The sequence below is a fragment of the Vulpes lagopus genome, chromosome 16 (assembly GCF_018345385.1).
Source record: "Vulpes lagopus strain Blue_001 chromosome 16, ASM1834538v1, whole genome shotgun sequence".
Taxonomy (NCBI): domain Eukaryota; kingdom Metazoa; phylum Chordata; class Mammalia; order Carnivora; family Canidae; genus Vulpes; species Vulpes lagopus.
This window is the reverse complement of record NC_054839.1, coordinates 11047022-11071609: the sequence shown is the minus strand read 5'-3', so window position 1 is coordinate 11071609 and position 24588 is coordinate 11047022. Positions and strand designations below refer to the sequence as shown.

At 41.5% G+C, this 24588-nt stretch overlaps 1 protein-coding gene across 5 annotated transcripts in view; it reads right to left on the bottom strand.

Moving 5' to 3' along the window:
- Positions 1 to 11780, bottom strand: part of GGACT (gamma-glutamylamine cyclotransferase) — a 43262-nt gene extending 31482 nt beyond the window's left edge. Inside the window, exons 1-3 of one of the 5 annotated variants that reach the window (XM_041731151.1) lie at positions 11657 to 11726; positions 10591 to 10768; positions 7407 to 7589 (exon numbers count right to left, since the gene is read on the bottom strand). In XM_041731151.1, the coding sequence (XP_041587085.1) occupies positions 7407 to 7416 (10 nt within the window). In that variant the 5' untranslated portion in view covers positions 7417 to 7589; positions 10591 to 10768; positions 11657 to 11726. Of the gene's footprint in view, positions 1 to 7406; positions 7590 to 7683; positions 7702 to 10590; positions 10987 to 11656 lie in introns of those variants that run through there. The other 4 variants (XM_041731150.1, XM_041731153.1, XM_041731149.1 and 1 more) reach the window with 4 other exon arrangements.
- Positions 11781 to 24588: the final 12808 nt, after the last annotated feature.

Genomic DNA, 24588 nt, shown 5'->3' with positions numbered 1-24588 from the left:
GAATAAATACATTTTTTACTTTCAACACCTGGTGTCAGCAGCATAACACAGTCCAGGGCTCTCTGCACAGGCTCTGAGCTGGGTGTGCCCTGGGGTGGCAGCAGCTGGGCCTTCAGGGGAAGGAAGCCCAGAGGCTGGGTTCACATCTTCCAGAAGCATGATTTAGCCATTGCCCCAGGTGGCTGAATTCCCAGGAATCACCCAGGGTTAATGGACAGTCTTTATGCTTGTTTTTAACTCTAACCATAATGATGTGAGGAAAAGCTAGAGTGAAGTGAACCTGAAATGCTTTCTATGTGATGCTCCACAAGTGAGATGGCCTCACCTCCCCGCTGCCCAATCCTCTGAGCCTGTCTGTCTGCTACCCAAATTCACAGGTAACCTGGTTTAGATTGGCTTCTGATGACATGCCGGAAATTAAAAATCCAAAATCTCCGTCAAAACATCATTCTTTAAAAAAAAAAAAATCATTCTTTAAAGTAACTGGGGTTCAGGTCAGACTTCAAACAAAGGGGAGACGTGAGGAAGGAGAAGCCATCCTTCCGACGTCCTGAGCAAAAATCACAGCGTTGACCTCCAAGAGGGACTGGCCAGAATTGTAAAGCCCGGTGCAGTTCAGCCTGCTCGACAACCGGGAACCTTTCCTTGCCCTTTACCAGCAGGGCGAAGTACCACATGTGAGATACTTCCTTTCTAACTTACTCATCCACACAAAAAGTCACCATATCCTAGTTTTCTAGCATGGCTGAATGGTAGCTCTTCATAATAAAGTTTAGTCTTTTATGCACAGAAAAAATTGTACAAACCCTCTCTGCATTTGTAAACACTGCATACTACAAATGATGCAGCACAGCCTTATTCACAATTGCAAAGAAGTGGAAGTAATCCAGGTGTCCATTCACAGATGAATAGATAAATAAAATGTGGTATCTATAGACAATATTCAGCTTTAAAAAGGAAAGAAATGCTGTCACATGCTACAAAATGGATAAACCTTAGGGACATTTTGCTAAATGAAGTAAGTCAGTCATGAAAAGACAAATACTGTATGATACCACTTACATGGTCAAATTCATAGAGGCAGAAAGTAGAATGTGGTTGCTAAGGACTGGAGGAAGAGAGGGGAGTTGTTTAACAGGTACACAGTTTGGTTTACAAGATGAAAGTTTTGGAGGTATGCTGTACAGCACTGTGAATATACTTAATGCTACTGAACTGTATATTTAAACATGGTTAAGGTGGTAAATTTTGTTATTTTTGTACCACAATAAAAATTAAAATATTTTTTAAATGATATAACTTGTAAGCTTTCATCATAATGCAGGATTGTCATACTGATTGATTATGGATGGTGGTACAGATACATCTATGCAGTTTGCTGTCCGTATCAAGCCTCAGGAGTTATTCTAGAGTCTGCTTTCTTAATAAATATCTGGGACTTGTTAGGATTTAGCTGTTAAAAGAGAAAGTGGAACTTAACATCTTTCGGTACATAATATGTGGTATTACCATCAGAGAATTTTAAGATGTGAAAGCTGGAAAAAACTTTCAAAATTACATTTTAAAGGTGAAGAAGTGAAATATAGGCTGTAATCAAACTAAATGATTTGCCTAAGATCATACAGATAGTAACTATGAACAGAGCCGGAAAGAGAAAACGTCTCCTCTTGCAAGGCAAGACTCAGCTCTGTGGAATGCCTCACCGCCGAATGTCACTGTTTAACACGATGCCACCAGGGGGCAGCAGGTGTATTAGTCTGGTACTCCAAAGCCCCAATTTAAGGCCCCAGGACATGTCTATTGTTCCTCCACCCCACCCCCCCACATATGTACATCTATAGGACTTTATTAGTATCAACAGGAATGAAGTTTAAAGAACATCTATACTGTTTTTAGACGAAACAAAGACTTAGGTCCAATGGAGGTAACAACCTTCCTAATCCTTCACTATTTTTTATTTATCCCAATCCTACTTGACATAAGGGTTAATTACTGTTAGGTTTAAACCAAAAATGACTTAGCCACAGGAACACATCCCATTGCTTTACATTTGAACCAAATTTTCCTAACACTTGGCCTCTCAGTCTTCATACCACAGCAACCTCAAGCCTACCAGGCAAGTTGTCCTCCATCTTGGTTTCTGTCTGGCTCCATCTTTCTTTTCTTTTCTTTCTTTTTTTTTTTTTCTTTAAGATTTTATTTATTTATTCATGAGAGACACACACAGAGAGAGAGAGGCAAAGACACAGGCAGAGGGAGAAGCAGGCTCCATGCACGGAGCCCGACGTGGGACCCAATCCTGGGTCTCCAGGATCATACCCCGGGCTGCAGGCGGCGCTAAACCACTGCGCCACCAGGACTGCCCTTCCATCTTTCTTTCTAATGCCCCTGGGATTACAAAGGAAGGTCTCCCAATTGACCTAATCCTTCAGCAACTTTTCAGAAATATTCAGAAGAATCTCAGATTCTGAATGATGGTAATTTCCATTCTGTTAAATGATACTACCAACTGGAAGCTCAAACCATAACAGCTAATGGTGAGACTTGACAGAGCTGTCCCCCAGCAGTGACCTCCACAGTTTCATCTAATTCAAGGGGAAGGACAAAAGCATTAGCAGTGACATTTAGGTAATTAAACCAGGAGGCAACTCCACACTTTCAGGCAATAGTAACCAGTGACTATGGTCCCTAAGTCATACAAAGAGATGCAGATGATCTTTATTTCACAAATGGTTTTCTTCCTTGAGCTCAATATGCTTTAATAAAGAAAAAGGTATTCAAATGCAAGCTTTCACTACAGCTTTAGACACATGGGAGTTCATTTTTAAACTACAACACTGCAGTGTTCTCTGTAGTTAAAAGGCAAATAAATTACTCTGCTTACATCCAGTTGCTCCCATGTAATTTACTATTCACAGATCTTTTTCTTTTTTAAAAAAGATTTTATTTATTTATTTGAGAGACAGTGTGTACAAGCAGTGGGGAGAGGCAGAGGGAGAGGAAGAAGAAGTCTCTCTGCTGAGCAGGGAGCCAGACCTGAGACTCGATTCTAGGACTCCGGAATCATGACCTGAGCCCAAGGCAGATGCTCAACCAACTAAGCCACCCAGGTGCCCTCTTTTTCTTTTTAAAATAAAGTTTGTTGTTTAGAGGCGGTGGGGAAGAGGGGGAGAGGGAGAGAGAATCTTAAGCAGGCTCCATGTCCAGCACAGAGCCCAACACGAGGCTTGATCTCACGTCCCTGAGATCATGACCTGAGCCGAAATCAAGAGTCGGACACTTAAACAACTGAGCCACCTGGGAGCCCCCTGATCAATCTAACATAAAACTGATGCCAAAAGCAGTTATGAAATTTCTATAAAATAGAAATGAGATAAGCACAAGATGCTTATAATGAATGGATCACTGCAAAATGCATCATGTATTCAGGTACTGTTCTGTAATCCTTTGCCAAATATGATGTGTTGACTGGTGAGACTAAAGAAAAGTCTATCTAGTGGCACCGGGGTGGCTCATCAGTTGAGCACCTGCCGTTGGCTTAGGTCGTGATCCCAGGGTCCTGCCTGGGATTGGGTCCCACATCGGGCTCCTCACAGGGAACCTGCTTTTCCCTCTGTCTATGTCTCTGCCTCTCTGTGCTCTCTGTGTCTCTCATGAATGGATGAATCTTAAAAAAAAAAAAAAAAGAAAAAAGAAAATATCCAAATAACATTCTGGTTTTGATTATTTTCTATATGGAATATTTACCGTATTTAAATACAGAATATCATCAAAAAGCCAAAAATAATTATTTTTATAATAGGTACATAAAATAAATTCAATTCAGTAATTTACTCGAGTTATTAAAAATAATTTTTTAGAATACTAAAAAAACTGAAATCAGATAATTAAAAAAAAAACAAAAACACCACCACACCTATTAGGAGAGCTTAAATAAAAAATAAAGGGATCCCTGGGTGGCGCAGCGGTTTAGCGCCTGCCTTTGGCCCAGGGCGCGATCCTGGAGACCTGGGATCGAATCCCACGTCGGGCTCCCAGTGCATGGAGCCTGCTTCTCCCTCTGCCTGTGTCTCTGCCTCTCTCTCTCTCTGTGTGACTATCATAAATAAATAAAAATTAAAAAAAAAAAAAATAAAAAAATAAAAAAATAAAAAAATAAAAAAAAACCCTGACAACATCAAGTGCTAACAAAAATATGGAGCAACTGGAACTCTCATACATTCGTGGCTGAGATGCAAAATGATGGGGTACAGCCACTCTGGAAAAGTTTGGCAGTTTCTTAAAAAGTTAAACACACACTTACCATATGACCCACCCATTTTGCTCCTGGGGATCTTCTCTATAAAGATGAAAAATTTAAATCCATAAAAACCTATCTACAAATGTTTATAGCAGCTCTATTCATAATCCCCTCAAACTGTAAAGAATCCAATGTCCTTCAACAGTGAATGGATATGTAAACTGGGGTATGCCTGTAAGATGGGCAGTAAATAAGAACACACACAGAGGAATTTCAAAGGTGTTGTCCAAGTGAAAGAAGCCAGTTCCAAGGTTGCATACTATTTAATTTCATTTATGTGACAATCTAGATAAAACATTTCAAGATAGAGATCAGTCAGGGTACCTGTGTTGCTCAGTTGGTTAGGCATCCCACTAATGATTTCAGCTCAGGTCATGTTCTTAGGATTGTGCAACTGAGCCCTGCTTTGGACTCCATGCTCAACATGGAATCTGTTTAAGGTTCTCTCTCTCTCTCCCTCTTCCTCTGCTCCTCCCCACCTTGTACATACTCACTCTTTCTCAAATAAATAAATCTTAAAAAAAAAAAAAAAAAGATGGAGACTAGATCAAGGGTGGTCAGCAACTAGGGGAAGGGGAAGGGTTTGACTTACAATGGGACAGAATGAGGGAAGCCAGTATTTTTTGGTTTTGTTTTCTGGCTTTTCTTGGTGGTGCTGTTCTGTAAAAGAATTGTGATGAGGGGCACCTGAGTGACTCAGTGGTTGAGCACCTGCCTTTGGCTCAGGTTATGATCCTGGGGTCCTGAGATCAAGTCCTGCATCAGGCTCTGTGCGAGGAGCCTGCTTCTCCCTCTGCCTATATCTCTGCCTCTCTGTCTCGCATGAATAAATAAATAAAATTATAAAAGCCTAATAAAAACTCTAAGGGGAAATCACAGTTGACCTTTGAACAACATAGGTTTGAACTTGTGAATCCACTTATATGCAGCCTTTTTTTTTTATAAAAATAGTACTATAAATATATTTTTTCTTCCTCATCCTTTTTTAAATAACATTTTTTCCCTAACTTACTTTCTTGTAAGAATACAGTATATAATGCATATAGCTTACAAAATATGCATTAGTTGACGCACACCTTATCGCTAAAGCTTCTTCTGGTCAACAGTAAGCTCTCAGTAGTTAAGTTTTTGGGGAGTCAGAAGAAGTTATACTCAGATTTTTCAAATGCAGGGTGTTGGTTCCCCAACCCAGCATTGTTCAAGAATCAACTGTAGTGCATCTTATAAATGAATAAATAACAATTAGATTGCATTTTGAGGAGTATTTACAAAGACTAAGTCACTGTTCTTTTTTTTTCCTTCTCTTAGCATTTTGTTATGAACATTTCCAGCCGTATTCAAAAGTAGAGTACAGTAGATCTTAACCATTCATGAACTGACAGCACCATCCTGGCTTTGCCATATGTGTTCCATTTGTCATTCTCCCTTTGTTTTTTGTTTTTGTTTGTTTGCTTTCTTCTGAAGAATTTTGAAGCAAATACCAGAAATCACATAATTTTATCACTAAATATTTTAGTGATAAATACTAAATATTTTACTATGATTTTTTTTAATTTTAGTTTTTGCATAACTACAGTCCTAACAATGAACAAAATTCCTTAATATCATCTAATACTATATTCAAATATCCCCATTTGCCTAAAAAGGTCTGTGCAGTTGGTTTATTCAAACCAAAGTCAAAACAAAGCCCATTCATTGTATTTGGTTTATATATGTCCTAGGTCTCTTTTAATAATCATAATTGATATGTGCCAGGCATTAGCTTAATTCAGAATTCTCTTATTCTTACTTTTACTTCTTATTTTGTTTTAGAGTAGTTACATCTCTGATACTTTCATTCATCATTACTAGAATTTATATAAAGTAAAATTGGCCTTTTTTGGTTGTATAATTCTATGTTTTAAAGTTGATTAATGTAACTTTCATCACAGTTTTTTTTTTTTAAGATTTTATTTATTTATTCATGCGAGACAGAGAGAGAGAGAGAGAGAGGCAGAGACACAGGCAGAGGGAGAAGCAGGCTCCATGCAGGGAGCCTGACATGGGACTCGATCCAGGGTCTCCAGGATCACGCCCTGGGCTGAAGGCAGCGCTAAACCTCTGAGCCACCCAGGCTGCCCTAGCCTGTGCATTTAATAACACAAACACTCCCAGTGTTCAACACAGAGGAAGCTTAATAGTTGCTGAATATGAACAAATGGGACAAAGAAGGTTTTTTCCCCTACTGTTCTTTTTTTTTTTTTTTTTTAAGAAAAACTTATTTATTATGGAAAGTCAAATATATACAGAAGTAATGATATAATGATCCCTCAAATACCCAAATTCCAACTTCAACACTTACCAACGTAGGGCCAATCTTAACACCAACATTTAATCAATTTAATGTTATCTAGCAGAAAAAGCCCACTTCAATATTCTCTCTCTTTTTAAAGATTTACTTATTTATTTTAGAGGGAGAAAGAGAAAGAGAGTGCATGCAAGTGGGGGGGAGGGGAAGAGGGAGAGGAAGAGAGAAACTCAAGCAGACTCCACGCAGAGGGTGGAATCCAAAGTAGGGCTCAATCTCACGACCCTGAGATCATGACCTGAACTGAAACCAAGAGCCAGACACTTAACCAAGTGAGCCACCCAAGTGCCCCTCAATATTCTCTTACAGAATCACATGTTCCTAGTTCTCATCACATGTTCATTTATCTGTATTATTAACACCTTAAAAAAAATCTTGAAATGGACAAGTCTTGCAAAATATAAAACAAGGGAACTGTAAAACAGAAACTGTTATTTTTCCCCCTATATAAAATTAAATTTTCTACAGAGCATAACTATTGTAAACAAAGTTTTAAAAAATGGGGGAAACAGTTGTAACACATATAACAAAAGATTAGTATCTCCAACGTATACAGAATTCTTACAAATCAGTAAGAGAAAGATCAATAACATACTATTTAGAAGAATGAGTATAGGGATGAACAGACAGTTTCATCTATTAAACAACAGAAAGACAAGGACTTCCAAGTGACACTATTTGTCAAGATGCTACCTCTGGTGGTCCAGGATTTAGGAGTAAAATGCACTCTAGAACAGAGGGGAAAACAAGAATTCTTACCTGTAAACATGTTTCTTCAAAGCTGTGTTGCTCTAGAATCCAGCACCAGAATAAGTGTATGAGCTTACAAAAGCTTTTGACTTTAGAATCCTTCTAAACGGGACAGCAGGATAAGTACTCCCACCTCACAGGGTGACCAGGAGACCATGGCATGGACCAAGTATTTCTTTCCAGCTCTCAGTCCTGTTGGGAGGATGAGGAGGAAGATGAGTGAAGAAAGTTGAGTGTTTAAGAGACAAGGGGCTTAAAAACAAAAACAAACCAAACTAGCCCTTACCAGATGGCATCTGAAACCCTGGGTCTGGGGAGGAAGATATTTCCATTCAGTGGGAAAATGTGGTCCACCAGCCAAGGGGCCACAGGGTGGGGTTTCCACTGACCTAGCAGAGGGGTTCAAAGTTCTCAACATCCTGGAGAAATAGAAGCCGTATCTTCTCCTTCAAGTAAGGAATATTAAGACAAGGGGGGAAAATGTATTTTCAGCCATAAGGCAAAGCCTATTTTAGAAATATTGAGCCATATATTTACATTAAAAAACAATTAAAAAAAAAAAAAAAAAAAAAACAATTAAAATGACCTCTGAAGTACACCTGCCAAAAACGGAGAACCTGAACCTAATTAGATCTAACTTCCTTTAGAACCTTTAGATCTAACTTTCAGTTTATAGGAAATACAAGGGATAGAGGAGCAAGCTAAATGATACTACACAAAAAGCCAAATAAATCCAGAACGTGAGGCATCTATAAGCAACCAAGTGCCACCAGTAAATCATTGGCATTAAAGAAATCCACTGGGACCATGACAGACCAGTGTCAGCAAACTATAGCTCTCAGGTAAGTCCAGCCTGCCAGTGGAATTTAAAACAAAAAGTCTTAAAACAAAATTTTATTGGGACACAGCCACGTTCATTCATGTACATATCATCTGCAGCTACTTTTTGTACGAACACAGTTGATTAGTTGCAACTGAGACCACAAGGCCTGCAAAGCCTGCAGGAGTTAGTATCTGGCCCTTTTCACAGTCTGCCAAACCCCTGTCCTAGATTAAGAGGGGCATCAGCTGCTCAACAAAGTATCATGTGTGGACCTTGTTTGAATTCCAATTCACATAAACCAACAGAAAAGTAAGTGCATTTTTGAGGCAATCAAGGAACTTTATGGACTGGGTCTTCGAAAACATTATGGAATTATTGTCAATATAATCATGACAATGAGATAACAATGGTATTATGGTTATACAAGAAAAAGACCTTTTGTTGGAAGCACATACTGCACTAAGGATGACATGATACGGTGTCTGGAATTTAAGCTGCTTCAACAAAAAAGATGAAGCAGATATGGCCAATGAAATTGTTTTAACAAACTGTTCCATCTATTTGATGGATTTGTGGAAGTTCATTGTACTACTCCCTGTGCTTTTGTGTTTGCTTTAATAAAAAAGGAAAAAAGAACCCAGAACCTTGATCAAAAAGTGTTTATAGAGGTGCCTTATAGCTCAATTGGCTAAGTTAGACTCTTGCAATTTCAGCTCAGGTCATGACCTCAGGGTTGTGAGATTGAGCCCCCCATGTCCCCATGTCCAGCTCCATGGTGGGCGTGGAGCCTGCTTAGATTCTTTACCTCTCCAAAGAACAAAAGAGGTAGAGTTTATAGCCAGACAGCCTTTCTCTTCAGGTATACCTCCGCTGCAGAGTCCAGACTCAACACACCAGTTGCTCCTGTATCTCTGAACCTGGTTACATTTTAAACTCCTTTACTCTGTTCATGGTGTCTGCCACAGGAATGCCCCATTCCACTCCTTAGCCCATTAAGTTTCCACTCTCTGCTCAAGGTCCAGCATAAATGTGACCCTAGCCAGGTCCTCCAAGGACAATTTGTCTTTCTGTGCCCCAACAGACCACTGCCACTTTGAAATTTTTTTCATCCCTTTTAACATTTTAGCTCTTTACTGTGTCTATTACCTCATAATGCCCTACAAATCCTGAGATTCCTAGTAACTGGGTCTTTCTGTAATTCCAGAGGCAGAGTATAACACCTTATGCACAGTAAGCTCTGTCTTCAGCTCTCAGGTCCAACCTAAACAAGGCTGTCTTGCCCTGAGCAGTTTCACTGACAAGAGAGAGACCTTCAAGTAAAGAATGAATTTCTGTTAAGAGGCTGGTCATGTTTAACTGATGCCCTCCTAATACATTCTTTAATTGCTAAGGTTTGCCCCTGAATAGAGAATGTTCTAGAGGGGAATGCTAAGTTTGCTTGAATGTGTCCTATTATCACCACTTCTCCTTGGGACCAGTCCCTCTGCAAACAAACACTGCAGCCCTCACCTCCACCCCAGTCAGCAGGGTGACCCGCCCCCTGGTAAAGGGCCTGGCTAACTGTGTACAAAGCCTTTCAGTGACTCCACTTAGAAGAGCTGACACAGGCTGGAACTTTCAAGAGATCTCACTAGATTTAAAAAAAAAAAAAAAAAAAAAAAAAAAGGACAGATAATTTTAAAAACAGTAACAGCTTCTGTCCCTGATCTCTTATACTTCCTGCTGCCCAATATCTAAGGCCAGCATGAATAACCACCCTCTCTAGATCTCATGCTAACAGTTGAGACCGTCGTTAGCAAGGTCAACTCGTCCAAAATATTTCTGAACCAAAATCCACCAATTAGAAATTAACAGAACTTTACAAACGCGGCTTTTGAAATACAAATGCTCTCTACCAGGGTTATCTGCTTATTCAGGAACTTCCGGCTTCTCCTGGGAGTCATTTCAGGAAAACAAGGCATTTTGGGAAAATGAGGGCAAACTGCAGGAGCTCTCCATATTAGCATTTCAATAAATTGAATGAGAGACCAGTCTTCCGTTATAGGAAAAAGTACCTAAGGACAGGGTGAGACCTACACTTTATATAGGCCAATCCAACAGATTCAGAGATGCCCTTTATTTTTTTTTAATCGGGGAGAGGGGCAGAGGCAGAGGAGAGGACGAATCTTAAGCAGATTCGTGCTTAATTTGTCTAAGATTTATGGCTTCATCACGACCCCAGTGGAAACCGAGAGGCGGAGGCTCCACCGACTGAGCCACCGGGGCCACCGTGTCCTTTAGTTTTCAATACACGATTTCTCCCTAGGGCCTTTGGCACAATGAAAGATCTGCTTTTTAAAAAGCGACTACAAGTCTCCTGCGTGTTCTTACCAGCTCAGTATTCATAAAGCCAGCTTGGAGCCAAGAAGCGGTGCTTCAAGAACCGTGCACTGATTCAGGGTTTCAAGTCCAATTACGGGTACCCTTTGGCCGACAGAGCGGAAGAGCAACAACCAGACTCGGCAGTCAAGGCCGTTCGAGAAGTTTCTCCCCGTGTTCAGACGTGTACCTAACAGCTCCAAAGAAACCTAAGGTCATACGCTGACAAACACCAGGAGTTTTTAGATTTCTTTGGCAGCTTTGGGTTTCCTCACAAACAGGAATCTCCGAAATTACACACAGATTTTCAGGGGCACCTGGGTGGCTCGGTCCGTTAAGCAACTGCCTTGGGCTCAGGTTGTGATCCCAGGGTCCGGGGCTCCAGTCCGGCATCAGGCTCCCAGCTCCGGGGGAGCCTGCTTCTCCCTCCTCTCTCTGTCTCTCATGAATAAAAAAATTTTTTAAAGATTTTATTTATTTATTCATGAGAGACAGAGAGCGCGAGAGAGGCAGAGACACGGGCAGGGGGAGAAGCAGGCTCCACGCACGGACCCGACGTGGGACTCGATCCCCGGTCTCCACAGGATCACGCCCCAGGCTGAAGGCGGCGCTAAACCGCTGAGCCACCCGGACTGTCCTCATGAATAAATTTTTTAAAATCTAAAAAAAAAAAAAAAAAAATTCTGAAAAGCGGTAGCCTGGTTCCCCTGAGAGATCCTCTTAAAACTACCTTGCGAATAACCCCCGCCCTTCCCGTGGGAGCCGGCAGCGTCCACCCCCGCAGACAGCTCCTAACTCTCCCGCCCTCGCCCGCTCCGGCGGTGGCGCCTGCGTCACGCCGCGCGCCGCGGCTCCGGGGCCCGTGTCGCCGCCGGGTGCCCCCCCCGCCCCCGCCCCCGCCCCCGCCCGGCCGCTCCCGCAGGCCGCCCGCGGCCCCTTCGCGGCCAGGCGCGCTCCCCGGCCTCCTCCTGCCCCCGCCCGCGCGGGGGGCCGCGCCCGAGTCCCCGGCGTCCCCAGAGCGCCCGCGCCGCGGCAGCGGGGACCGAGACCCCGGGTCGGCCCGCGCCCAGCGCCTCACCTGCGGCGGAGCGCGGCGCCGTCGGGACGGGCGGGCGGCCGGGCGGCGAGCGGAAACGAGGGCGAGGCGTGCGCAGCCGCCCCGGGAGGCCGCCCCCGGCGGCGCCCCCTGGAGGCGGGACGCGGCCCCGCCCGCGCGCCCGGGCCCGAGCACACCTGGGCAGGGCACACCTGGGGCCGCCCCGCAGCTAATGACACGCGCACCACCACCAGGCTTCCCGTCTGTCCCCTGGCGCCTAGGACAAACCTGGAACCCCAGAAATTACAAGAGTGAAGACCAAAAGCTGAAGGAGAATTTTTCTCTGGAAACTTTGTTCATTCTGGGTTTAAACAATGCTCCTTTTGGGACCCCGGTGACAAGAAGGGCACAGAGATAGAGGCCCACTCCTGTCACATCTCTCCAAAGACACAAATATAGAGTTACTGGAATAGAATTATCCACCTTAGTCATTTTCTGCCCCTTCCACTCTTTCATGTATGTGGACTAGGTTGTTTTTGTTTTTAAGATTTATTTATTTTTTTATAATGATTTTTTTTTTAATTTTTATTTATTCATGATAGACATAGAGAGAGAGGCAGAGACACAGGCAGAGGGAGAAGCAGGCTCCATGCACCAGGAGCCCGACGCGGGACTCGATCCCGGGGCTCGATCCCGGGGCTCCAGGACCACGCCCCCGGCCGAAGGCAGGCGCCAAACCTCTGAGCCACCCAGGGATCCCCTTTAAGATTTATTTATTAAAGAGAGAGAGAGAGAGCAGAAGTTGGGAGGAGGAGCAGAGGCAGAGGGAGGAGCAGGCTCCTCGCTGAGCAGGGAGCCTGACGCCGGGCTCCATCCCCGCACCCTGGGATCATGACCTGAGCTGAAAGCAGATGCTCAACCAATTGAGCCACTCAGATGCCCCGTATGTGGACTAGTTGAAACTTTATTACAATTTCATTTTTATCCAAACGTTCCCAATAATGCAGATGTGGCTGTGTTTTCGATGGATATAGAATTACCAAAGAAAACTAAAAGATCATATTTATAAGCCATAATTTATTTCCAAAGTTCTTTCTTGTCTTGGGAAGTTTATAATTAAATTGAAATATTAAAAAAAAAAAAACTTGTCTAACATATATTTTCAACAATATATTTAAAGAGTAGCAGTAATCATCTTAATATTTTTTTTAGTGAAGAATGATTCTTTTTTGAGGGAGGACAAATCATGTTGGCAAAAGAAAATGAGCCAAATACATGAATAAATAATTCTTCTGGTGAAGGAAAATTAAAGACGGTGACAAGGGGAGCATTCAATTGTATTTAATGCCGGGTAAGCCTGAGGAGTCTGATTCAACATAGCTCTGTGGGATAATGTCTTCAGCTAACTCTCAAGAAATAACTCATAAACAAATAGTTTATAGTAGAAGTTTTCAAAATGTGGCCCCAATCCAGTAGTATCAACAGCACCTGGCAATTTAGAAATGGCAAATCTCAGGTCACACCCCAGGTCTTCTTAATCACCAATTCCAGGAGTGGGGCCTAGCATTTTGACCCGTGTCTATGATGCACTTTCATGTTTGAGAACCATGATTTAGTGAAGATTTGCTCCAGTGCTTCTCAAACTGAAATGTGCTTGTGAATCAACTGAAGATCTGGATTAAAAATACACATTCTGGTTCCTGTGGACTGGAATAGGATCTAGATTCCCAGGATCTACTAGATGGGCACACACAGGGTGTGACCCTGTGTGAATAAACTGCCCAGCAAAGGCAAGGGTGTGGATTACTTTTAGAAAGGTGAGAGTCCCATAGTTTTTCAAGGAATCTGTGTGGTCAGTTACAAATCCATGGCCTGTCAGTTTAGGATTGGTGGGCACACAGGAGTCCTTTATAAGCCAATTGCTCTGGTTTAGGAACAGAGTTGACTCGGGAAGGCTATCTGGTTGCATCCAAATTGTGGAGGTGAGTGACTTGCCAAAAAGGGTTCAGCTTCCCATCAGCTAGCTGTTTTTGTGCTCATTCTGGTCTATTATTTTGCCATCTATAATCTCCCATATCTTCCAGGCTCAGGGTCAAGCGTACAAATGATTTACGTAGGTTTAAAGCTCAGCCGACATTTCCTTTATCAGCTCAAATGATTTAAACCAATAGATTGTCTTTAATTGGAGTTTTCTGGTTTAGCCATTGTCATTGTTTAAATCCAAGCGGGTAATTGCCAAGCTCTTGTTTTCCAGATTTCGGTGCGATAAGGTAGATAAAATAGATGCCTGATTTATATTTATATTTGACTAAATACACTACTACTTTATGCAAAACGGACGGCCCCATCTCCTTGTCACTCCTCCCACTTGCCGCCAGCATTGCAAATACCATACTGCAGATAGGAAAACATCTTCACCTCTTGAAACTGTAGTTATAATGTGAAATAAATAACAGAATGAGGAGACTATATAAGGAGCTTGGAATCTAACTAAATAACATTACAAAATCTACTGAAATGTTATCAAATTATTCTGGTAAATCATTTTAAAAAGTCATCTTTGGCCCCAAATAACCTACAAAATAAATCCAACACTTGTTTTTGTATGGCCCATGAGCTGATGAGTTTTGCATTTTAAATGCTTGAAATTAAAAAAAAAGAAAGAAAGAAAAAAGAACACTTCATGACACATGAAAATTACATGGTATTTACAGTTCAGTATTCATAAATAAACTTTTACTGAAAACATAGTCACTATCATTTAATCATGGAGTCTTTGCTTGTCATGGAGACTCTGTGACCCACAAAGCCTGAAATATTTACCAACTGCCCTCTTACAGAGTTTGTCTACCTTGCCCTGTAGTTTTTTGCTCCAGCCTCTGTTACAATACCTACCTGTCTCTTCTGTAATAGTTGATTTATATGACTGCCTCCCTCCTGGACTGAGTTTCATGAGGGCAGACTTGTATCCTTTTTATGAGTTTGCAGCATTTGCCACTATGGTACACAGAGTTAGGTATTCAATAGTATTTATTTAAGTGAAGCTTACTTTTTTATCATTTTCCTTATCTAATCTTTTTTTTTGAAGATTTATTTATTTATTCATGAGAGACACACACAGAGAGAGGCAGAAACAAGAGGGAGAAGCAGGCTCCATGCAGGGAGCCCGATGTGGGACTCGATCCTGGATCCTGGGATCAGGCCCTGAGCCAAAGGCAGACACGCTCAACTGCTGAGCCATCCAGGCATCCCTTCCCTATCCAAATCTATGTGAACTTAACAAAAAGGTTTTGCAGTTCAATACAGGATCCATTAATTAGGCTAATTTAGAAACTTTTTGTGCAGAAAGTAGAAACAAATACGTTCTCCCAATAATTGGACTCCTTATTTCCATTTCTAAACCTGGCTCTAAAAAAAAACTGTTGTTAATTTTGAAGGCAGCAGGGTTATATTTTTTTTTCCTTCTTTTCATTCTGTCAAGTTATTTTACTTATTACAAGAGATCTTACTGCTAAACAATTTCCATGGCCAAAAAATGAACGAAGAGAGAAAACCAACCTCATGAAGCTATGTTCACTCACATTAAATTCAATCCTGGTATTTCTGGAATTAATGTGGTCAGATTTTTTCTTTTTTTCTTTCTTTCTTTTTTTCTTTTTTTTTTTTTAGAGAGAAAGAGAATGCACTCAGGCAGGGTGGGGAAGGCAGAGCGAGAATCCTCAGCTACTGCAGATCCCCATGAAGGGCTCAATCTCATGACCTTGAGATCATGACCTGAGCTGAAATCAGGAGTCAGACATTCAACTGACCCAAACATCCAGGCGCCCCGGCTGTCAGATATCATTTTTAAATTTAATTAAATTCAACTTGTCAATGTATAGTATAATACCCAATGCTCATCCCATCATGTGCCCTCCTTAATGTCCATCCCTCCATCCGCCTCCTCTTTGGCAACCCTTTATTTGTTTCCCAGAGTTAAGATCTCTCATGGTTTGTCTTGCTGTCAGAGGTTTAAAAATAAGGCATTGACTTTTTCTCCACAAAAGAAATGTGGTATCTTTTCTGAAAAGTCTATGGACTTTTCCAGGCAATTGCAGTTGAAATGGTTTATGCTATTCTTGCCCATCTTCTGTATTTCTGGGGATGACAAGTAAAGACTAAAGAGATAATATATATGAGATTATTTCATTAGTTTTGTTGAATAAATCCCTAACCATGAGTAGGAGAATAATTATGAGAACTCCCAGAAAAAGTAATTTGACCAATAAAATATGTTATCCATCATAATGGAAGCTAATTACATTGCAAAGAACCATTGTTCGGCCACAAACTAATCTCTGAGTATATAATATTGCTGTCATTGTTCTTCCCAAAACCAGAATCAAGTAATTTGGTCCTGCTCTCCAAACAGTAACTTTCTAAAGGAAATAGTGCTGACCTGGTGCCTAGAAATGTAGATATTACAAAATGTAGATTGATTCCCTTGAACTATTGATGTAGGAAATGAACATATTTTGAGTGCTGTCATGTGACCAGCATATTATGACTCTTCTCTTTTTTTAATCCCTTGAATGATAGTATTCAGCAGAGGTTATCATTCCCATTTTACATATGAAATGGCTCCAAAAGGCTAAACAACTCCCTTAAAGACATGCTGCCAGTAAATAAAAGTGATAGGATTTGAACCCATATCTGGGTGAGCCCCAACCCATGCTCTTTAACATGAGGGCTAAAATAGGGAAGCTGGGTAATATACACTGAGATGTATGTCATCTGGGCTCATAGTTTCTTTTTAAGTAGGCTTTTTAAAAAAGGTTTCTTTTTTTTTTTTAATTTATTTATGAGAGACACAGAGAGACAGAGGCAGAGGGAGAAGCAAGCTCCATGCAGGGAGCCCCATATGGGACTTGATCCTGGGACCACGGGATCATGCTCTGGGCTGAAGACAGACACTCAACCGCTGAGCCACCCAGGCGTCCCAGTTTCTTTTACATTTGAACCTTGTTGTTAAAGGTACTGATTCCAATGGACAATTTCTACATGTGTACTTCTTTCCCTGAAGAGCCTTCATATACGTGATTACATTTGAGGCTTACTCTTGCACTGTATGGTAAAGACCAGTTAGAGAATTTCTTTTACTTTACAGTTGAAGAAGGGAGGTTACATAGCTTGCCCATTCTTACTGATGATTTCAAATAGCAATGTTTCTTATTGTCAGTGTTTTCCAGAACAAGGTTTCTTAGTAGGAAAGTAGCAGTCACCCAGGGAAGGGTGATATTTGACATATCACTTCAGTGTATCCATGGGAGGAATGTGGCTTCCTGTTCACTTTGCAGCCAACATAATCTGTGCTATCTTAGTCTGATGAATGGCAGAGGAGAATTTTCCTTTTTCAGTCTGAGGTACTTTTACCTTCAAAATATTTTGAAGGACTAGAAACCTTGAAAATATTTTGTTCCCACAAAAGCATTGGCATTTCAAACATTCTTACATTTCACAACAAATATTTTATTTATTTTTAATTTTAGATTTTATTTGTTTATTCGACAGACAGCACAAGTGGGGGGAGTGGCAGGCAGAGGGAGAGGGAAAAGCAGGGTCACCGCAGAGCAGGGAATGGATGCGGGGCTCCATTCCAGGACCCTGGGATCATGATCTGAGCTGAAGGCAGACTCCCCACTCTGAGCCACCCAGGTGCCCCCAACACAACAAATTTTTAAATAACCATTTATATCAGCATCCAAAGTGGCTCACTTTTATAGCTTTTTATAGAAGACTTCTGTATAAGATTTAGGTATTTTAGTAAAAAAGGGTTATGCACCTGGGGATGTTTGAAGACCCTGGCATAGCACAACCCTCTTATTTCATAGAGAGAAATTAACAACAAAGCCGCAACCACCACTACCACCATTAATTTTATTAGAAGTACCTTTGACACGCAGTAAATAATTAAGTGGCTCATTCCAGGTTTCTGGTAACTAATAGCAGTTTGGAAGTGTTTGTAACTAACTGAATTATTAAAGTTTTTAAAAAAGTGACTAATGCCTTGAACTTGGCCCTAGGATAATCTCATACTCCTGGTCTCTGTTCTTTCTACTTTATCACCTTGTTTGCTGATGTCTGCAAATTCCTAGACCAGTACTCTAAAAGCTATCATCCAATTTACTTTATCAGAAAGTTCTAGAAATGAGTAGCTTTTATTTTCTTTAAGAACAAATCTCAATTCTGGCCATCAAAATTAATGCTATAGAAATGTAGCTGCTAAGACAAATCTGCTTTTATTTTTTTTAATTTTTATTTTTTTTACAAATCTGCTTTTAAAAGATGAATAAAAGTGCAATTTAAATCTGCAGGCAAAAAATTTTCTCAAACGCTTGTCACAAGTTGGAAGCAGAAATCTTTATTGTTCCTTAAAAAATGCCACGTATTTAAAAATTATCAGAAATGCAAGATGCTCAAGATAGTCTTGATAAATAGTGTAGCAGATTTAAAGGGGGGCCCCTGGGTGGCTCAGTCAGTTGGGTGTCTGATTCTTGATGTTGGCTCAAGTCATCATCTCAGGATCATGAGATTGAGCCCCATGTCAGGCTCTGCACTTAGTGTGGAGCCTGCTTGGGATTCTCTCTTTCTCCTTTTCCTCCCTTCTCTGCCTGTCCCTCTCCTGTCTCTCCTGGATCTCTAACTGTACACATAAAAAATAAAAACAGTACTTGCTAAACGAATCAGACTCAGAACATAGTGCTAAAAATATAAATCTGAGATTGTTTCTGAGGCATTTAATTACAGGATACGAAACTTCAAGAAAAGTAAGGGTTATCCCCCTTCAATTGTTTATTGAACATTATTACATGTCAAACACTGATCTAGGGCTTTATATAACTTTTCTCATTTAAACCTGCCAATAATTCTGTGAAAAAAGGTAGTTTTATCCCGTTTTGTAGACAAGAAAGCCAAATTGCGGAAAGACTAGGTTACTTGCTGAACTAGTTTCCTGGGGCTGCCACAAATTATCAGGAACTGGGTGGCTTTAAGCAACTGAAATGTTGCTCTGGAGGCCAGAAGTTTGGACTCACTTACTTTGAAGGCTCTAGGGGGGATCCTTCCTTGTCTCTTCAGCTTCTGGTGGCTCCAGGCATTCCTTGGCTTTTGGAAGCATCCCACCAATCTCTGCTTCTTTCCTCCTATGGCCATTTTTCTCTGAGTATCTCTCTGTGACCTCTCCTCTTATTAAGACACCAGTCTTTGGACTTAGGACCCACCATAAATCCAAGATGATTTTATTTCAAAATAGTTAAGTGTATCTGTAAAGGCCTTCTTTCTAAGTGAGGTCACATTCTGAGGTTCCCAGGGGATATGAATTTTGGAGGTGACACTATTCAACCCACTACATTTGCCTAGGGTCATACAACTGGTAAGTGGAAGAATAGGATTCAAAGCCAGGTGTAACACCTTTTCCTTTCACATGCAAGCTTTATGTACCCAAAGGCTAGCTATTTCCAGACTACCACCAAGATGGTCACATAGCATCTAGAATCCAGTGAAGATATAAAGGCTTTGTTCAGAGAAGAGTCTAAATTGCACACCCGGGGTTCAGCCAATGATCTGGAAAATGCTGCCTTCCAAGTTCTTGCCACTCAGCATTGCTCTGGAGCCCCCATCTCCCCAGAACTTTCTTTTGTCTGCTGGGCAAAGCAATTTAGCAACCACCTTGGTTACCTGAGTTTCCATTATAGTGTCTCCTTCCCACCAATGCCCCTTAGCACAGCTTTATTACAAACAAATCCATGAAAACAAACAAACAAACAAACAAACAAATCCATGGCTCTCTTGAGTAAAGATTTCTCTGTGAGCTGCACATGTAGTTTCTTTATTTAGAGGGAAAAATTATATCAAATGATGCAGATATTTACAAGGTAGAAGGTGAAAAGTCTCTCATTCCCACTTCTTATTACAAAGAATTGGCCAATGTTAAGATAAACTATAATTCCTATAAAAGTTTAAAGAGATTGGAAAATGACAGAAGAGGCTGAGAGCCTTAATATTTAGTATCTTCTTTTGGCTTCTGTCCCCACCATTATCTTTCCTTGTCTCCTTCATTCCAACCACGCTATTCCACACAGGACCTTTGCTCCTTCTCCTTTGAGCTAGACACCAGCTTCCAATTTGTATTTTATGAGGAGTATTAATCTTAAAAGAGGCCATAGCCTAAATTAATGTCTTCTTGGTAGAATTTTAGAGGTGAGCGAGATCATTTAAGACAAGACTCGGTGGGGGATCCCTGGGTGGCGCAGCGGTTTGGCGCCTGCCTTTGGCCCAGGGCGCGATCCTGGAGACCCGGGATCGAATCCCACGTCGGGCTCCCGGTGCATGAAGCCTGCTTCTCCCTCTGCCTGTGTCTCTGCCTCTCTCTCTCACTGTGTGCCTATCATAAAAAAAAAAAAAAAAAAAAAAAGACTCGGTGGGATTTTATTTTTTTTTAAGATTTTATTTATTTATTCACAAGAGACACACAGAGAGGCAGAGACATAGGCAGAGGGAGAAGCAGACTCCATGCAAGGAGCCTGAAGTGGGACTCGATCTTGGGACTCCAGGATCACACCCTGGGCTGAAAGCAGGTGCTAAATTGCAGAGCCACCCAGGGATCCCCTCTGTGGGATTTTTAAAATGAGGCTATAACATTCGATAATCATTAGTATTAGTATTTATTAATGAATATTTTGAGTAATATTAAGTACCTTACTTTACTGAAAACTAGGGTTACTCAACTCTGGGGATCCCCTATTTGGGCCAAATATGGTAAATACAAACACTTATCCATGGACAATATGGCTGACCCCTTGATGGACTTTATGCCTCAATGTCCTCTTCCCCAGATGCCCAGTGAAGCTTTCACTATAAATTTGAGGCCCAAAGGAGAAGGCAGAGGTGACTGAACCATTATCTGTTTCTGTGAAATAGAAAATTGAACTTGATTGTAAGTTTCATTGCCTCCAGGAAAAACAGATTCACTAACTGGTGGAGAATTTTGAACACAGAAGAAAAGAAATGCCCTGGCAACATGAGACTTGGACAGCTACAAATGTAGAAGACATGAATGCTTGACCAACAGGCCTGTGGACTCCCCAAGAGAAGTTCCCTGGAAAGGGGATGGTAACAGTGCTTAAAGGCTGAGGTAAGGTAGACTAAAGCTCCACAGGGGCAGGAATTCCCTTTGTATGCACTTTCTTTGGTGTCCCCAGCAGCTGGCACAGATGGTATACAAGAAATTATTTTGTAGCGGAGTGGCGCCTGGGTGGCTATTAGTTGAGTGTCCAACTCTTGATTTCAGCTCTGGTCGTGATCTCAGGATCATGAGATCAAGCCCCATGTTGGGCTCCCAGCTTGGCAAGGAGTCTGCTTGAGATTCTCTCTCCCTTTCCCTCTGCTCTTCACCCCTCTCTAAAATAAATACCTAAATATTTTTTTAAGATTAAAAAACATATTTAGGGAAAACTTGTAACATAAGAATGGCACAAGAGATCCTTGTGGTGGGATTGTTCTATATCTTGACCATGATGACCACACAAATCCTCACAAGTAACATTTTATAGAGCTAATGAGGACATATGAAACTGATGAAATATGAATAAGGTTGGTAGATGTATTGATGTCAATTTCCTGGCTGTGATGTTATACTATAGTCACTTAATCTATTACTATTGGAGGAAACTGGGTGTAGAGTATTGGGAGCTCTGTATTATTTCTTACAACTCATATGAATCGACAACAACCTCCAAATGAAAAGTAGTGATGTGAGAAAAAATAAAGCAGTAATGTGAGAGTAAAAACAATCTAAGAGAGGTGATAGCAGTCCAGAATGTAGTAGAATGTGAGTCAAGATAGACTGACTTTGAAAAGCTAAACCCTGTTATTTATTTATTTTAAAGATTTTCTCTATTTATTCATGAGAGACACACACAGAGAAAAAGGCAGAGACACAGGCAGAGGGAGAAGCAGGCTCCAAGCAGGGAGCCTGATGTGGGACTCGATCCTGGGACTGCAGGATCACACCCCGAGCCAAAAGCAGATGCCCAACCGCTGAGCCACCCAGGCGTCCCTAAGTTTTTTATTTAAATTCCAGTTAGTTACTTAAGCTAAACTGTTTAAAAGAGAGAAGCCCCTGAGGGAGGAGACACACTAGTCACAAGACAGACACGTGTGTGGAAATCTAGGGGTGGATGCTCCCCAGAGGGGGATAAAGAGAAGTGGAGAGCTATGAGCTTAGTGCTACTTGCCCAGGAGGGAGGAACGCATGATGGGCCCCAAAATACACATCACAAGATCGGGCCCAATGCCATGTAGAGTGAAGAGGGCTCCAGTGACCTGAACATCTGCTGGACATCGTATTTGGCAGAGCCTCTGTGAAGATTCTGGCTGGCCTTATGATTTTCATTCCCAAACTGGGGTTTAGCCAACCATAAAAATGTACAGATGTGTCTACATCTGTCTCTTTGTGTAACCTGTAACATATGGGGACTTTATTTCCTCTTTTCTAGAGCTAAACTCCAACCAGGTTTGGGTCCTGACTCGGCTACTATCAATCTATGTTTAACCATATGGGAACACTAGCATTCCCTCACCCACCCACCTCCCATCCATTACCAGTTGACTCCTAAGCATTTCTTAGATCAGTTCACAAGTCTTCAACTTCACTGCCACTTGGTTACAGCAAGCTGGCTCATCCTTCCCCTGGACACATGGAATGGTCTCTTCACTCCAATTCCTCCCCCATCGATAGCCCAAGTGATCCTTGCAAAATAGAAATCTGATTGTGTCGCCTCTCTACTTTGCAGCCTTCCATGGTTTAAGGACCGTTTTAGTCTGCAAACCCTGGCGAATCTGGCTCTAGTTACCTTTACCTGCTCTAGCAAGTGCCCCTCCCCCTTCTCCTTGGACTTTGTTCCGCAAGTACTCTTTTTCACCCAAGAGCCTTTGCATGTGGGGTTTCTTATGCACACAGCCCAGGTGTTCCCAACCTTGGCACTACTGACACTTGTGGCCAGATAATTTTCTTAGGTGGGGGCCATCCTGTGCATTGGAGGATATGCAACTGTAGCATCCTCCCACCCACCATCAGTTGCGACAACCAAAAAATTTCCAGGCATTGCCAACTGGCCCCTGGGGGCTGAATCTCCCCTGGGTGAGAAAACTACTGGCCTAGAGTGATCTCATTCCTCTCTGCCTATCAAATCTCAGTTCAAAAGTCACCTTCCCTGGGAACCCCTTCAGGCAAGATCCAATCTCCCTCTTCTATTATTAATTTTATGACTATTTGATAAGTATTGTTTCTCACGGTTACTACCCGCGACATGAGGGCAATGGGCCATGTCAACTTCTACACACCACTGTATTCCCAATGTCTAGGAGAGTATCTGGCACAGAGCAGGCACTTAGATTTGTTTGAATGAGGGAATGAGTGTGTTTAAGGTCAAATCTGCTGTAAAATCTGCACCCTTCCAAAATCCAAGCTATCATTTATTTTTTTAATAATAAATTTATTTTTTATTGGTGTTCAATTAAGCTATCATTTATTGAGGGTCTACTGGGTCAAATACTTCATTGCCATGAGGGAAGCCTTATTATCCCCATTTTACAGATGAGGAACTGAGGCTTAAACATTGCTAAATGGCTTGCCTATGACATCACAGTGGGAGAACCTGGACTCAAATCTAGGTTTTCTCATCCCAAAGTCTAAGCTGATAGATGTGAATACAGACATGGATGTCCAGTGCTTTGCTGTGGGGCTCAGTCTTTTATCCTGCATATTTTAAGTGAATAATTTGAAATAAATGCAAAGGCCATGCTTAAGAAATAGGATAGAATCAGAACCCCCGGGGGCCCCATCTAGGCAGTAGGCTAAGTCTAAGGATGAAACTTTTAAGAATTACTTACTTTATAAGACTGCATGTAAACAAAGAAGAAATGTAACAAAGAGAGAACAACTGCAAACTGCTTTTCAGGATTTGGGGATTTCACCATCAGGGAGGTGCAAGATGGGGATCAGGACTCAGATTTCTCAAACAGGAAACTACCCCTAACCATGTCTATTTGGACAACCACCCATCCCACCCCCCTACAGTGATCAGTAACAAAAACATTAAAATAAGGGGGAGAACAAGGTGACAGTCTTCCGCTTCTGCCTCTGGTAGAGGGTTGGGATGGAAACCCAGGAAGGAGAAGGTAGGTGCCATCGAAAGGTGGAGAAAGAAGGAAGAGCACCAGTGTGGTGCACTTTCAAGATCTGCAGAGACAGGAGACTGTAGTACCAATCAAACTACTGTTTTCTCTGCAAAGAAGGCAGCTGTGATGGAAATCCTGAGAGATGGAGCTGGAACAGTGCAAGCTAAGGTGATTCCTTCTGCAGGCAGGGCTCCCGGATAGGTGTGTCTTGATTTGACATGAAAGTTTTAGTATCAGTAGAAAAAAAGAATCCTGAAGGAACTTTTACAAGAAATGTTTTTCTTTACTCTCAAAAGGCATGTACTGTTTTAAAGAAAGACATTTGCTTTAAAAACAAAAAAGATCAACAAGCATATAGTGCATCTATTATCTGCCGAGCTGAGTACTGTAGGAACATAAATAAGAATATGACAGCTTTTGCTCCTGAGAGATCTATAAATTGTTACTGTTATTTTGGGACCTTTTAAGAAATGTTTGAAACACAGCACTTTCTTTTCTGATGTATGTCAAACACTAGCACTTTCTTTCCTGAAGTACCTTAAACCATCATAAGTTACGATTTCTAAATTACAATTTGATGCAGACCTGCCCTCCCATCCAAATGTGATTGTAGAGAATTAAATTCATTTCCTTGTGGATCTGTTCATCCTGTTCTCTAAACCTGGATATTCCAGACTGCAACCCTATTACATGGTCCTTGACACCAAAGAGAAGCCACATACTAGAAAGGACGAACTGGTCACTTTGATTTCATT